This window comes from Elephantulus edwardii, unplaced genomic scaffold, assembly GCF_000299155.1.
Source record: "Elephantulus edwardii isolate Elephantulus edwardi_28Jun2011 unplaced genomic scaffold, EleEdw1.0 scaffold00058, whole genome shotgun sequence".
Classification (NCBI taxonomy): domain Eukaryota; kingdom Metazoa; phylum Chordata; class Mammalia; order Macroscelidea; family Macroscelididae; genus Elephantulus; species Elephantulus edwardii.
Window position 1 is genome coordinate 4,583,418 of NW_006399808.1, and position 16,761 is coordinate 4,600,178.

Here is a 16,761-nt window from a genome sequence, read left to right on the forward strand (position 1 = left end):
GTGTTTTTGGAGACACCACCTCCATTTATTAAACAAATTACATTCTTAGAAAGGGCCTTCACATAACAAGCCAAAAGGCTGATTTCTTATAATATTCAGCAGTCAGTTTGAATTCTGGCCTGTAGGACGAGGCAGGACAAGCTTAATCCCTCTATGACATGGGGACACCTGAGCCATTCACATACCCTCCTCTGTGGAGACCCCCCCTTCTTCAGTCCAAACATGGCTGGCTCACTTTACTGCTTCTCCAAAGACGTTCTCCAGAACCCTCAGCTTTGCTTGTCATTTCTCTCTGGGAGTTACTCAACTTATCATTTTCCCTCTTTAAATCCGACTGTTAAATGTGAATCACATACCCTGGAACCATCCTGACTAGTTTATTTCCCTTGATCTGGGGAACATTTGCAGCCAGACAACATTGGCTTTCTCTGTGGTGTGTCACACAGTCGGCCTCTGTTTGGGGTCTTCTTCATCCCACACTTGGACTTTGCTTCCCCCCCCCCCTGACTTTGGTTTTCTGCTGTTGATGTGGAGTGTTTTGATTTGTTTTTAAATTCTATTTTGTTAGATTTTGCTTGCTTTTTCCCCCTCTTATGTCTGCTGCCAAGTTAAGTCTCTTTATTTTGAATTTATAATTGATATTTTGGAAGCTAAATGCTATACTTGATATTAAGGACTTTGAAATCCTTTCTGGCTGTTTTTTTCTTGCCCGTTTTCCCAACTCTGGCCAGCATTTTGTGTCTTGTTTCTTATTCTATCATCTCTGATACTCTTCTTCCTGCCACTTAAAAATAATTGGAGCAACAGCCCCTCTGTCCTTGTCTCAGGGATTTCCTAACTGTGGCATAGAATCAGTCCATCTGTGAGAGTCTGTAAAACAGCTATGATATTCCTGACAAACTAACAGGGCAGTGGTCTGCAGGAGCCTCAGATCATCAGTGCCAACATCCCTAGAACTTGTTAGGAATGCAGATTCTTCAGCCTCCCCTTACCTGGGTTGGGCCAGGGACCTGTCATGTCACAAATTCTTCAAGCATGAGAGAACTACTGATGTTGGGCACTGGAAAGGCAAGAGTAAGGAAGACACCAAGTATGTCTGTGTCTGACAGCCAGCCTCCCAGCCTATTTGAGGAGCCAATTTATGAACAACCCAGCCAGACATCCTAGTAGCACTGGCTGATCGATTTGTCACAAGAGGAGATTCCTTCTGGGCTCTGTTTGACTAAAAGACAAAGCCCAGGGAAGGACTTGAGCTTGATCAGTGCAGAGGTGCTGTTTCCAAGGGACTGAAGTCTGAGGACTAAGAACAGGTGAATCAAGTGCAGGCAAAGAAAGGGCAAAGTGGAGTGACCCTGAGCCACTGGACAGAGCTGAATTCCCCACAGAAGACTTACACCACTGCCCGCTCGCTCACCACAGCGAGTCTCATACCTGCTTTTGTTTCCACAGGCCCATCTGCTAAACATCCCGAGCTGGAATTGGAAAGAGGGGGATGACGCAATCTGCCTCGCGGAGCTGAAGCTGGGCTTCATAGCCCAGAGCTGCCTGGCCCAAGGCCTCTCCACGATGCTCGCCAACCTCTTCTCTATGAGGTCATTCATAAAGGTAACGTCTTGTCTTATTAGAGCACATTAGCCCAGGATTCAATTTGTCGTGGGGTTGAGCACAGAGCACTGCTTAAACTCAAAACAGATCGACGGGCTTCAACCACTTTGGTGAAGGAGAAATTCCTTGTTACAGATTTGGGCACGAGGCCAGCTTCTTTCAGAATTATGTTTTTATTTTTATTTGGCACATCCATGGCCATTAAATGATTGTTCAAAGCACAGTGCTCTCTTTTTTTTAGATAAACCACATGTTTATCTATCAACAAAGCCTCCGCTGTTAAAACAAAAATATGATTTATATACATTCCATATGGCACTGGAACGCCTAAAGAAAAGAATTATCATTTTGCTCTTTTACATCAAGTGGCTGGTGGACCTCTCACTGTGAGGATAAATGCAGACCATGTGTTTGTGCCGAAGCCCAAACCCCAACAACTTAATTCATTTATTTATTTCTGCACAATCAAGGAGGCCAGAAGGGCTGACATGCCACGGTTATTTGAATGGTGATTGAGACGAGGAACTGATTCTTCAGCAGTAGTTGTCCTTGACACAGGGAGACGGGCGGTCTGCATGTGTTAATCTCTCTGTCCACCACGTGTTCCACCCACAGGTGATAGGGCCACCACTCCAAAGCCCCCAGAGTGGCCTCTGACCACTGGCCCAACTCTGGTTAGCGAGGAAGGCCCTCCTTGACCTCACGGGCCAGGCTGGGTGTGGACCCCCTTATCCCTCCAGCGACCCCTTCTGGAGGACAGGGTAGCAATAATGCCAGCATTTATCCTCAGATTGTTCTTAGTCAAATGGCAAAGCAATAAAGCAAAATGAATTCATGTGGGTCTTTCTAATCTGTATCTAGATTGTTTTTCCTCTTATTATTGTATGTTGTTGTGTGCCATTGAGTTGGAGCCGACTTGTCGCTGACCCTCCAGCAAGTTTTCAGAGCCTAAAAATTACATGGGAGGAGGGAGTCCATGTCTGCCATCCAAGCAGATATATACACACCCATGTTTATTGCAGCTTTGTTTACAAGAGCAAAGAGTTGGAAGCAGCCTAAGGGCCCATCAACAAACAAATGGATAGAGAAGCTGTGGTATATCCACACAATGGAATACTACACAGCATTGAAAAACAAGGAACTCATGCAATATTATTCAAAGTGGGTGACCCTGGAGGACATTATGCTGAGTGAAATATCTCAGTCACAAAGGGACAAATACTGCATGGTGCCACTGTTGTAGAATGGGTCCGACATCAGGGTGGGGGTATGACAGAAAAAACTGGATAAATTATGTATATTGTATTGAAACAGATGAGGGAAAGAACAGATTAGAAGTGATATATGATTGAGTATTATGGTTAGCACAGGAATCCAGAATTAAGGTTGCATAGAGAGGTGAACTCGGGGTGGGGGATGGGGGGAAGGGACGTGGGAATTGTATTTTCTTTTTTTGTTTTTTCTCTCTTCGGAGGGGGAAGCGAGCTGGTGGGGAGGGGTGGGAAGGGAGAAAATTGCGGCAATGAATGAACGGAAATCCAAAATCTCTGTAAAAAAAAAAAATTACATGGGAGGAGATTCCCCATCTTTCTTCCAAGAGCAGGTGGTGAATATGAACCACCTGCTTTTGGATTGGTAGTCCAACTCCTTACCCACTAGGCTACCAGAACTTCCTCTTATCATATAGTCAAATTAAGAGCATTTGACACAAGTGTTTAGTACCACAAGGTCCCAGAATGGAGGCCAGAAGCTCTCTATGAAGGTGTGACACCTCTAGCCTTCCCCGTCTCTGCTGATAAAGATATACAGGGACTGCATTACTTGGACATTTCTTTATGGGGCTGAGGCTCTGACCCTGGCTGGTGTGAGAGGGGTAGGGGAAGGATGAGGTTCAGAGGCTTGACCTCCTCTCCTGGGGATCCACAAGCTGTGTCACCCACAGCTGGAGTTTCTCTAGGACCTTTCCCTTTTTACTCTTTGAAATCATCCAGCCAATAGAGAGTCGGCATTGATCTACATCAAAGAACAAACTGTTTCGAAGCACCTTCTATCGCTTTAGGTATTAGCAATTGATACCTTGATTCCAAAACAAAACAGAACAGAAACAGACAAGCAAAGAAACACAACCTTTGCTCTTGCATTCCCTGTGTGCTCAAAGATCTCCCTTGACAACTGTTGTCCCAGCTCAGACCCAGCTTGCAAACGAGGACATTGGGCTCCTTTAAGGCTTCGTTCAGGCTGCTGTTGGCTGCTTGAGTGAAGCTGACCACAAAATAGAGGCAGCAGAGCATTCTACGTGGTTGTTTTGTGCTTAGGGACAAGCCCCTAAGCTAGAGGTGGCCATGTGGCTTATGTCCTGTGGAGAGGAGCTCAGAGCCTGGATGAAGGGCTGTCACCAGGAGCACTCCATAGGCTCTCTCTGCCGAGTTCTGGTGGTTTCCTCCAGGCAAGGCCTTCCCCCAGGGCCAAGCATGTGGTCCTAGGGTCTGGGCTCTGCTTCCTGTGTTGATGTGACATGAACCTTGGCAGGGCCCACCACAGATGGGGGCACTTGCCATGCGTATGTTTTGATTTTGTGGTGCCTGAATGGTAACTAGAGCTGCCTGTCAAGAAAATTAATAAAACGACCATGATGCTGGTTCCTTGGTGTCGTTACCAGCGGGGAGAACTTCTGCCCAGCTTTTCTCAAGAGCCTGCAGGGCCTCACCTCCACAGCCAACGACTTCCCCTCCCGCCGAGCTGATCCTACTGCCAAGTTCCTATTGAGGAGGAGCCTGTGGGAAAGGCTAGGCCGGGCCCTGGTATAACTGAAAACACATTTCCCTCCTGGGGTTATGTTACCATGTTCTTTCTGTCCAGGGCTAACTTCCCCATGTCAGGAGGGAGTGCTCTGAACATGGCCTTTCAGCATGGAGGTGGTCTTTGGATTGCAATTCTGTAAGATATTTGTTTTTTAAAAAATGACTCCTACTCATTGCCTTTGAGTGGGAACCGAAGCTTTGCTGACCCTCCGTGGAGTTCTCAGGCTGTGAGTCCAATGGGAGGAGATTGCCCATTTTTCTTGTGCACAGCGCTGGTAGTTTGGAACCCGAGAGGCATGACCCTTCTCACAACACCACATTAGAGCCCCGCACACTTACCATTGAACTCAAGAAATCCATCGCCATTGAGTCAGAACCACTCAAGCTGATCCTCCAGCAGGGTTTCAAAGGCTGTAAATGACGTAGGGTGACACTGCCCGCCTGTCTCCCTCAGAGCTGCTAGAGGAGGTGAACTGGCAGAGACAGGCCACCTTTGAGGTGGCAGAGCAGTTCCCTACCAATGAGGCCACCAGAGCTCCCTATGTACTTGTCTAGTGTCCTGGAAAAACCAACATCAAGAATTCTCTTTCATCTATCTATCTATCTATCTATCTATCTATCTATCTATCTATCTATCTATCATCTATCACCTATGTGTAGGTACTTTCAGTTGGCTCTGACTCATAGCCAATAAATTTAAACTAGGAACAATTTAATTCTTAATTTAAAATAAGAACAACCATATAATAGTTTAATACAAAGAAATTTTAAATAAGAGCAACAATATATAATAATTTAAAAGTACGAACAACTTTATCCATGTGCTCCTCATTCTACATTGTTATCCTTGTCAGTCCCCCTTTAAATCCCAGCTCCTCACTGTCTCCTACTTTAATGCTATCATTGCCATATTTTATATTCGTCTTCTCATCTGAAGGCTCACAATGCCTGAGTTAGGTTTACTGGGAGAGTTGTTGTGGAAGAGATAGTAGCAGTAACCCCCATGTTACAAATGGGTTACTGTTTGCTGAAATTGCATCCTTTACCCAGACTCCCACAGGGGAGACTCCACCAGCGCTTTCGTGGGACCAGCAGGCTTGTTAACTGGAGGGAGGAGTGAGCTCTGGCAGCCCCATGCTTTGAGGACGTTCGGATTGGAAAAGCCACTAGGGGAGGTGAGGTCACCTCTCTTGCCAGGGAGGTGGGGTGTTTGAGTCTGTTTCTTGGTTCTGTGAAATTATACTCTGACAGTGCTCACAGGAGAGCAGGGTCCATCACAGGATGGCATCGCAGGCAGACACGCAGCAACTCTCCCCTGGGCTTGTATTGGGTATAACAACCAAACAGCCAAGACTGAAGTGGCCGAACTCCACAAAGGAAAGACAAGGACTGTTGGCAAGTGGCAATTACAGTAGGGAACCAACCCAAAGCAAAGGCATCAAGAAATATGGGTGGGGAGGGGAAGGGCACTAGTTTAACCTCTAACGTTAACTCTCCGAGATCCTAACCTAGTGAGTTTGATGTATACTGCATTGAAACAGATGAGGGATCAAACTGTTTAAAAGGGACATATGATTGGGTATTATTGTCATGACAGGAGTCCAGAATGAAGGCTGCAATGGAGTGGACTTGGGGGAGGGATTGCATAACAATGAAAGAGTTTTTCTTTTATTTTTTAAGGAGAAGAGTGAATTGGGGGTGGGAGGTAGGGATTGGCAGGGAGAAAAGTGCAACAATGAATGAATGGAAACCCTAAGTCTCTGTAAACTTTCATTAAAATCAATTAAAAAAAATCCTAATGACACCAGGGCCCTGCCCCTGCAAGTCTAGCTTTTATTTGGAATATGGCATCTCTGGGACTCTACAAACAGTTTTAGCCCAAATATTTTAGGGGAAATGAATTTCTTAATTTGAAACCTGCTTTAAGGGACTTTCCTCCTGGCTCTTGGCCTTAATTTATTTTACAGTCACTTCAAAGCATGCCCATAACACTCCCAGGTACCCTGGGCTTTGTGTGCTGAGTCTGTGCTAAGCTTGTATCCAGTACTTTTATGAAAGAGGCTCATGTGGGCACCCTGGGTCCCCAGCATCAGCAACTCTTTCTGTTGACAGGCTGGGCATCGTGTGCCGCGGTACCTTGCTTGCCCTGTTGACTGTCTCTGAGGTTTGTAGGTGACTCTCCTGGGCCCTGTGACTTATCTACATCTGCATTATCTACCAGTCCTAGAACATCCTATTCGCTTACCACTATCTGATCGACCACCAGCCTGTCAGGTTCAAGTGAGAATCTTCCTACTGTCTTTTGAAAAGACCAAGACAATGAGCTCATTTAGCCTATCAGCCCTGACCTAATCTCTAAATAAGTGACCACACTTACCCTTTACATGGCTTCCTTGCTTGGATGTAATTGAAGATCCATTGATTTTTGTTGTTGTGGTGTCTTACTGTGTAATACTTAACTTTCATGGTAGTATATCTGGTTTTAAGCTAGGCCTTAGCTGCTTTCTCTATAAATCATGCCATTATTAGGGCTGGCTTTCCTTAGGTGTGATAAATTGTGAATGTGAGTAGGTGTGTTAGGGAGAGAATTTACTTTAAAAATGTCTTTTCAGTGTAAACTGAGTTTTCCATTTAGCATAGTTAAATAGTGCCCCACATTGTTGAATATTTTAACTCTGCCAGCCTAACAATCTATTTTATATGTACACAGATGGACGTAAGACACACATACACATGCCAGCTTGGAACATGGTATGTCTTCCAGAATTAATTCTTAGTTAAATAAATCTATTACGAGAATGGAGAAAACAGGTCATACATCTCTCCTTATCCCACAAGATATGAAATTTCCAAGTAAAATATTTATATCAATCTTAGAATAGCCCTCTCTATCTCCTTTTCCTATTTCTATTGAGGCAGGGCTTGGGAAATTCAGACCATGTGATTCGGGTTGGACTTTGAAGTAGACTTTGCTAAACTTGCAACTATTTGTTCATTATGTCTATTTTTGTATTGAGATACACCTTCAGCAGTACAGAGTTCTAGCATTATATTCAGAGGAATTATTTTAATACCTTTCATTTGGATTGTATCGTGTATGTGTGTGCACTTGCATATTCTGCCACATAGATAATATTTGTAAGCATTATAGTATCAAAGGGAGCTCTGGTGGCCTAGTGGTAGGAAACTGCACTGCCATCCTGAAGGCATGTGGTTTGAATCATCAGTTGTTCTGTGGGAGAAGGATGGCAATCTCCTCCCACCCAGTTAACTGCCTCTGAAAACCCACTGGAGGATCAGCTATGGGTTGATTCTGACTCAGTGATACTCCACAACAATAACAACAACAACAACAACGTATCAAACAATTTGCATGCATTTAATTCTCAATATGGTTCAATTCAATCTCACACTGTTATTTCCCCTAATTCTTAGTGGCAAATGCTGTGGGTTAAAAGAAGTTCAGGAACCTGCATTAAGATTTACAGTTTAGAATTGGTAAAATCAAGTGTCCAAACTAAACGATCTTTAGTTGATCTTTAAGTAAACCAAGAATAAATATGACTAAAAATAAGTGGAGGCTCCCTCTAGTCCTGTTACCTTAGCCTTTCTCTCCTTCATTTATTGGAAAAGATTGATTCAGTAGAAATTTCCTGCACATCTTAGGAGATGCTGATCAGCTTTGGAAAGCTTCTGTGCCATAGCCACATACTTCCAGAGCCGCATCTTATGGATCTTGGTAGCCCTTCTCTGTGGTCAGTTATGCAAGGGTAAAGGTCATTGCAGCAAGACTGGTGAGGGTGAGCCTTGGATGAACAGAGTCAAAGGGGGTATGGACAAAACCTTCAGAAAAGACGTTCACATCATGTAACTCTGCATTCAGGAGAGTGGAGCCAATTGAAGCCTAGATGAAATGGATTTGAAAGACTGAGTGGCTAAGGGAGATGTTCCTGGAAGGCAGGAAGACAATTTACTGTCTAATGAAGGCATGCTCTGCAAATATGTTCATCCATGTTGAGATTGGCATATTAGAAGTAGGAGATCATATATCGGACAAGGGAAGGTTGACAGTATCTCTTAAATGGAGACAAGGCTCCATCTGACAGTTCTGTCTCCTTCCTGAGAGTTCTCATGGTCCCAGGGAGAGGGCTTGTCTGGCAGAGTTAACCCACATGGTATAAATTAGTGATACGTAAGCTGTTGCTGTTCTACTACTTGAAGGTTATTTCACTGTAATTACAAATGATGTTATGACAAAGGAATTCAGCTCTTATCAGTAGAGCACTGTGTTTCAATATGATTATACTCAGGTCCTTGGTAATCTCATTTACTCTCACAGCTACTAAATGCATAGATGACTCCTAAATTTATATCTTCACCTATATCCTTGCTCCTAAAACCAGTGTCATTTATTCAGCTGTAATCCAGCATCTCCACTTGAATATCTCATATCCTCTCAGGTCGAACAGATAAAGAATCAAACCTGCACTCTTTCTCTGTGAACGTTTTCATGTGGCTGTCATCTCGGTGTTGACAGCGCCATTGTTCCCATTGCTTAGACAGAAAACTTGAGGGTCATCCTTGACTCTTTTCCTTTTTCATGCCCCATGTTCAGTCCCTCAAAATATCCTGCTGATTCAGCATTCAGAATATACATATGCACAGGATCTGAGCCCTTCTCACATCCCACACTGTTCCAGTCACTCCAGATGACCATCCCCCTTCTTCTGGAGCATTGCACTACCCTCAAGGCTGCTCTCCTGGTGTTCCCTTTCCCTGCCTTCCTGTCCATCTGCAACAAAAGATCCAAAAATTATTCCTGTCCAACATGAGCCAGACTCATACCATCATCTGCATAGAGTCTCTCCATTATTTGCCATCTCACCAGAATACAGCGTGGACATCCCACGACGTGTGACCTTCTGCCCTCTTCTGGTCCCCACTTTCATCCACCACCTTTGGTGGAACTAGTGATTTTGCCCTTGTTATCTTTCCCCTTCTGGTTGGACCACTCTCCCTTAGGTAGCAAATATTTTCTTTGCATCAGATTATTCTTCCTGATGTCAGTTTCTCAATGAGCTCTTTTCCAAGGGCCTTATGGCTGCATTTTAAAAATTACACCTCTTCCCGCTCCCACTCCACCACTTACACCTACAGCTTTATCTTCTCTCCCTGCTTCATTCCCATGCCATTTAAGCTTCTCTGCCTCGCTTCTCTGAGAGGATGTAAGTACAGTAAGCAAACACTATTTGATACCTTTCTTGACATCAAGTGCCTAGAAATACCTGACCTGTAAAGTGTCTTCCAGTTGCTGTGAAGCCAGTCCTGGTGGGGACTCAGGGTGTCTTCATGAGGTGGCTTTTTTTTTTAGAGGGGGAAGTAGATCACAGGCCTTTCTTCTGTGTTATCTCTGGGTAAATACAAAGTGCCAACCTTTCGGTTAACAACTAAGTGAATGAACTGTTTGCACCACCCAAAGACATCTCTGACTTCTTATGGGCACACAGTAAATAGTGACTAAATAAGTGAATGAAGAAATTGGCCTCAATCTAGGCTGGCTAAGCTTTATCATGGACAGTGGGACAACTTAGAGTTTGGGTCCTGAAACCATCTTCCTTTGCTACTGTATTTGGCCTCCTTTCCAAATTAGAAACCTTTGATTCAGTATAGAAATGTGTAATGTAAAGCTTTATAATCCTTGGCAAGAACTACTGGGTAGATTTGGCTATAAACCATTTTTGCTGCCAGAAAAGCCAGCCAGTGTGTTGTTCAAATTCACAAATCAAAACAAACACCCATGAATGGAAATGGAAATGAACTTACTAAACATCAACATCCCATTTGGATTAATGTCACTGTGCATCCCTTTTCTTCCTACTTGATTCTTGTCAGAACTCAGAGGCTGTGAGGTGAGAGGCTACTTCCTCAGTGCCACTTACTGTCCAAGGTTACCAGCACCCACCTGCAAGTAAAGTGACTTATAGGGGCTATTTCGAAATAAGAGAGCAGCAATCCATAAACTTTAGCTGGGGTTCCGTTTCCCTGTGGCCCTGGTAATTTCTAGAACATTGAATTAAAAAGTTCTCAGACCTTTACAAATTCTCAAGGCAAACATTATTAGCAAAGAGAAGTCCACACAGCATGGTTGAAGATTACCAGAAAATGTCAATGGGCCTCCTGAATAAAAGAAGTGAAATTCCCCTCCCCATCTTCTCCTCTTCCTTCCTTTGCCCTGAACATGATTAGAAAGTCATTTCGTGTGTCTTATATGTTTGGTCAATCAAAGGCAAACATACATGATTAATGGTGGCAGGGAACACATTTAACTCATTATTCTTTACTTTGCAGCAAAATGATTTGTGTAAACTGTCTGCCTAGCATTAAAGGTAAAACAAACTTAGAAACCCCAAAATGTTATATTTTCGTCTAATATTTTCCTTTTGGTTTTATAACTGTAATCACATATGGATTCTTTTATTTGACTCTTGGCACAGATTGAACAAAGGGGAAGCCAGCAAAGACAGATTATATAACGTAGCAGGAGAGCCCGCATCCAGGGAGGACACAGAACACAGATGCTGTCATGGCTGGGACGTAACTCCCATGACAAACCCAGGAGATTGGCCACCTCCGCCCAGTCGGGAATTGTCACTGATAATGATCATACATGTAAACGAACCCTTTCAGAGTTTATTGGCTTTTAATGAATTAACTATCTTCATTTCTGAGTCCACCTGTCCCGCTATAGGTTGACCTCTTTTCTCCAGTTTTATAACTTAGATGTTATGCATACCGTCCCTAATTAATGACATGTTCTAGCACACATCTCAAAGTCCTCTGTAGACCGTGTGGTTGTTGTTGTTATGTGTCATCAATTTGCCTGTGACTCATAGCAAACTTAAGTACAGTAGCTCTGAAAGCTGCCCTATCCTGAGCCGTTCTCACTGTCTCCACAACACTCACCCCACTACCCCAGTCACTGTGTCAATCCATCTCATCCAAGGTCTTCCTTTCATGAGCTGTCCCTCCACCCTTCCAAGCATGATGTCTTCTCAGGGACTGTTCCCTCCTGGCCACGTACGCAAAGTATATGAGATGGAGCTCCTCCTCTGAGGAGCAGGTTGGTTACACCCACTCTAGCATAAACCTTTTGTTCTCTTGGCAGCGCCCCAACTCAAAGGCATCAATTCATCCATCATCTGTGGTCATTGCCCATCTCTCTGATGAATAGTAAGTAACTGTGGAGACCATGGTCTAGTCAAGCACACCTTAGTCTCTAGACTGACTTCATTGTTGCTCTTTAGCACTTCAGTGAGGTGCCTGACAGCAGAATTCCTCGGAGCAATTCGGCTTTTGGTTTCTTGACTGCTGGTGCCAAGAGGGTTGATTGTGGTGCTGAGCAAGCTGAAATTTTTAACAACCTCAATCTCTTCTCCATCTATTATGACATTGCCAATTGGCCCAGGGGTGAGATTTTTGGTCTTCTTGAAGTTGAGCTTCAATCTATATTGAAGACTGCAATCCTTGACCTTCTGCAGCAAACGCTTCAGGTCCTCCTTAGTTTCTTCAAGTAAGGTTGATTTCCTAACTGCTAGTGTCAAGGTGTTGATTGTGGATCCCAGCAAGATGAAATGGTTAACTTCAACTTTTCTCCTTCTATCATGATACGGCCTATTGACCTGGTGGTGAGGATTTTTGTTTTCTTGATGTTGAGAATCCATATCAAACGATGTTTTAATCCATATTAAATTAGGTTTAATCCATATTAAAGATTACAACCCTGGATCTTCTGCTGCAAACATTTCAAGTCCTCCTTGGTTTTAGTGGGCAAGATTGCATCATCTGCATAAGACAGGTTGTAGAAGAGTCTTCCTCCAATCTTGATGCCACATTCTTTATCATAAAATTCAGCCCCTTGAATGATCTTTTCTGCATATAGATTGAAAAGGTATGGAGAAAGGATACATCCATGACACCCTACTTTCTTGATTTTGAACCATGCAGTGTTCCTTTGTTGTTCAGACAATAGCTTCTCGGTCTAAGTGTAGGTTTTGTATGAGCATAATCAAATGTTCAAATTGTGTTAGCCACAATTTGCTCTGATTTGCACAGTCCAAAACCTTTGCATAATCAATAAAGTAAAAAAAAAACACCCTTCTAATACTCTACTTTCAGCCAAGACACATCTGGCATTAACAATAATATTCCTAGTGTCACAGCCTCTTCCAAACTTAGCTTGTGTATCTGGCAGTTGTCTGGTTTTACACTGTTCTAGCCAGTTTTGGTAATTGTCTGCAAGATTTTGCTTGCATATGATATTTGTTATATTGTTCAATATTTCCACATTCTGTTAGATCATGGTTTTAGGGGAGAATGGAAATAAATATGGATATGTTCCTGTCAGTTTTTCAGGTGGCTGTCTTCCAGTTTTCTTGGCACAGCCTGGTGAGCACATTCAGAGCTGAATATGGTTGTTGAAATAGGTCAATTGGTATTCCTGGGGCCTTTTTTTTTTTTTGCCAGTGCCTTCAGAGAACTTCTTCCTTTATTACCATTGTTTCTTGATCGTATGTTCTTTCTGAAATAGTTCTTTGCCAGGCAATTCTTTTTTGGTACAATAACTTCAAGTATGTCTTCTGGTCTTCTGTCTTTAAGTTCTTTTCTCCATTCAAAATTTCACCTATAGCATCTTTAAGTATTAAAATTTGAGGCTTGAATTTGTTCATCACTTCTTTCAGCTTGAGAAATACCAAGCAAGTTCTTCTCTTTTAATTTACTGACTCCAGCTCTTTGCACAATTTACTATAATACTTTCTCTTAAAGAGCTACCCTTTGACATGCTTAAAGTAAATGGCCTGCTAAGGTGATCTCATTAAAATTAATAAATGATAATTGCTAAGTATCTGTTACTTCAGTTTTGCTTTTTAAGTAACATACAGTAAATTTTTCTATTCTTATGAAGAAGTGTTTGAATTTTTAATACATATTTATACATGTACACCCACTCCAACAAGCAGAACATGTTGTTGTTATGTGCCGTTGAGTTGCTTGTGACTCATAGCAACCCTATGCACAACAGCCCTAAACTCTGCTCTGTCCTGCGCCAATCGCACGTCTCCGATAAACCCATCCCGATTACGCCAATCACTGAATCAGTCCACCTCATAGAGGGCCTTCCCCTCCTGCGCTGTCCCTCCACCCTCCCAAGCATGATGTTCCTCTCCAAGGACCGATCCCTCCTTACAACATGTCCAAAGTATATTAAACGGAGCCTCAGAATCCTTGCCTCCAAGGAGCCACCTGGTTTAACCCTTTCCAGAATGAATCTGCTTGTTTTCCTAACAGTCCATGGTACTCTCAATACTCTTCTTCAGCACCACAGCTCGAAGGCATCAATTCTTCTATCCACCCTGAACATTGTCCAGTTTTCTGATGCATAACAAGTGATTGCAAAGACCATGGCCTGTACCAAATGCACCTTAGACTTCAGAGACACACCATTGCTCTGCAGTACTTTGGAGAGGTCCCTAACAGCAGACTTTCTTTTTCCCATGGCAATACGTCTTTTAATTTCCTGGCTGCTGGTGCCAAGAATGTTGACTGTGGAGCCAAGCAAACTGAAGCTGTGAACAATCTCAGTCTCTTCACCATCCATCCTGATGCTGCCAGTTGGCCTAGTGGTGAGAATCTTTGTCTTCTTGACATTGAGCCTCAATCCATATTGGAGGCTACAGTCCTTGAGTCTGTGCAGCAAGCGCTTCAGGTCCTCCTCAGTTTCAGCAAGCAGGGTTGTGTCATCTGCACATCACAGATTGTTGATAGATCTTCCATTGATCTTGATCCCACATTTCTCCTCAAAGAGCCCAGCCTCCCGGATAAACCTTTCTGTATACAGGTTGAAAAGGTATGGAGACAGGATACATCCCTGGCGTACGGCCTTCCTAATTTTTCAATGCAGCTTGAACTTCTTCCTTCATCACCAAAGGCTCTTGCTCATATGTTGTTTCATGAAATTCTTCTGTGTCTGCCAATTCCTTTCAATACAGTGACTCAGTATATTCTTTCCATTTTCTTTTAATACTTCCTGGATCATTTAATATTCTGCCCAAACATCCTTGATTATAGCAACTCGAGCTTTGAATTTGTTCTTCAGTTCCTTGAGCTTAAGAAGTGCTGAGCGAGTTCGGCCCTTTTGATTTTCTGACTCCAACACCTTGCACATTTCATTGTAATATTTTACTTTGTCATCCTGTGCTGCCTTTTGAAATCTTCTATTCAACTCTTTAGTATCTTGAATTCTTCCTTGTGCTTTGGCTTCTCTGCTCTCCAGTGCAATTTTCAGAGTCTCTTCCGACATCCATTTTGGTCTTCTCTTCCTCTTCCATCTTTGCAATGACCGTTTGTACTCTTCCTGGATGATGCCCTTGATATCCTCCCACAACTCAGATATATCCACCAATAACCAGAGCCAAGAAAGATGAAAGAGAAGATTTTTACCAACTTTTACAGTTGGAGATCGATCGAACATGCAATTAAGATGCATTGATAATAATGAGTGACTGGAATGCAAAAGTTGGGAACAGAGAAGAAGATTCAATAGTTGGAAAACACGAACTTGGTGACAGAAATGGATCTGGAGAGAGAATGATTGAATTTTGCACAATAAATGACTTATTCATTGCAAATAACACCGGTTATACACATGGATCTCACCTGATGGTATGTATAGGAATCAGATTGATTACATATGTGGAAAAAAACGGTTGGAAAAGCTCAATATCAGCTGTGAAAACTAGGCCAGGAGCTGATTGTGGAACAGCCCACCAACTACTCATATGCAAGTTCAAGCTGAAGCTGAGGAAAATTAAACCAAGTCCATGGGAACCAAAATATGACTTTGAGTCTATCCCACCTGAAGCAGAACATAGAATTATTCAATTATCTGATAAGGTCTCTAATGATATCACTTCATAGTAATACCTTCTTCATACTTCTAACTCTTGGAAACTGGCAGCCACTGATTTGTTCTCTATCACTGTAGTCTTTTCCCAACTTCCCTCCCCCCCCCCATTTTAAGAGCATCTTGTAAATAGAACTATAGAGTAAGTACACTTTTTAGGATAGATTGATTCCCCCCCAACTCAACATAATTCCCTGGAGATCCATCCAAAGTGTTGGCTGCATTAATACTTCCCTGTTTCCTAGTGCTGAACTGTTAATGTAATATGCAGTCAACTCAAAACCAGCTTATTGTTAATCCTACAGTGGGTTTTCAGAGGCATTAAATCTCATCGGAGAAGAGCGCCCATTTTTCTCCAGCAGGACAGATAGTGGATTTGAACCACATGCCTTTGGCTTGGCAGTACAGTTCCTTACCTTTAGTCCACCAGAGTGCTGGACTGTGTGACATTTTATGAATACTTCACACTTCATTCATCTATTGAGCCGCATTTAGATTGCTTTTATTTGAGGTCAATTATGAATAGAGCTGACAATATATTTATACAGCATTTTATATAGATGAAATGTGTAATTTCTTTGGAATAAATACCTAAAAGTTGGATTACTGGATTGTAAAGTAAGCATACCTTTGATTTTGTAATAAACTGTTACAGTATTTTTTGGGGTGTCTCTACCACTTCTCTGTTCCACCAGTAACGTAGGAGAGTTCCAGTTGCTCTTTGTCCTTACCAGCACTAGATATTGTCAGTATTTTTTATTTTCGTTATTTCAGTAGGTGTGTAGTGCTCTCTCATTCCATTTGTAACATGTATTTTTCCAACGAAAATGGCTTCAGACCCTTACATCTCTTGTCATATCACCTGCTTTCTCTTGTTAAGCCAAATCTCCTCCTTTTCTTCTCTTTTGATTCTGGTGAAAATATGTGCACTAAAACATACACCAGCAAAACTCCCATATTTATAGTTCAATGACATTAATTGTAGTTCATGCTGTGTCATCATGATGTCCCTTTTATGACTATCTTTTATAAAAATATTCTAGCACCATTTGCGTAAACTTAATGTCCTACACAAAATTCTCCCTTTTCTGGTTTCTATGTTGTTATGTGTCTTGGAGTGAGAACCGACTCAGAAATGACCCTCTAGTAGATTTTCAGAGTCTGTAAATTACATGGGAAGAGATCACTCATCATCCTTCTTTGGAGCTGCTGGTGGATTCAAACCCCTGGTTATAAGTGGGCCGTTCAGTTCTTTACCCACTAGACCACCAGAGCTCCCTGGTTTCTAGATAGTTGCTTATTTCATGTTAGGAGATAATATGACATTTGTCCTTTTGGTAATTTACACTTAATTTCCTCAGCATAATTCTTTTCTTATTCACTGAAGTATAATTT

At 42.6% G+C, this 16,761-nt stretch overlaps 1 protein-coding gene across 23 annotated transcripts in view; it reads left to right on the top strand.

Moving 5' to 3' along the window:
• Positions 1–16,761, top strand: part of KCNMA1 (potassium large conductance calcium-activated channel, subfamily M, alpha member 1) — a 1,059,824-nt gene that overhangs the window by 758,921 nt on the left and 284,142 nt on the right. For all 23 annotated transcript variants that reach the window (XM_006887494.1, XM_006887495.1, XM_006887496.1 and 20 more), the window contains one exon: positions 1,450–1,605. In XM_006887494.1, coding sequence (XP_006887556.1) covers positions 1,450–1,605 — 156 coding nt within the window. The remainder of the gene's footprint in view (positions 1–1,449; positions 1,606–16,761) is intronic.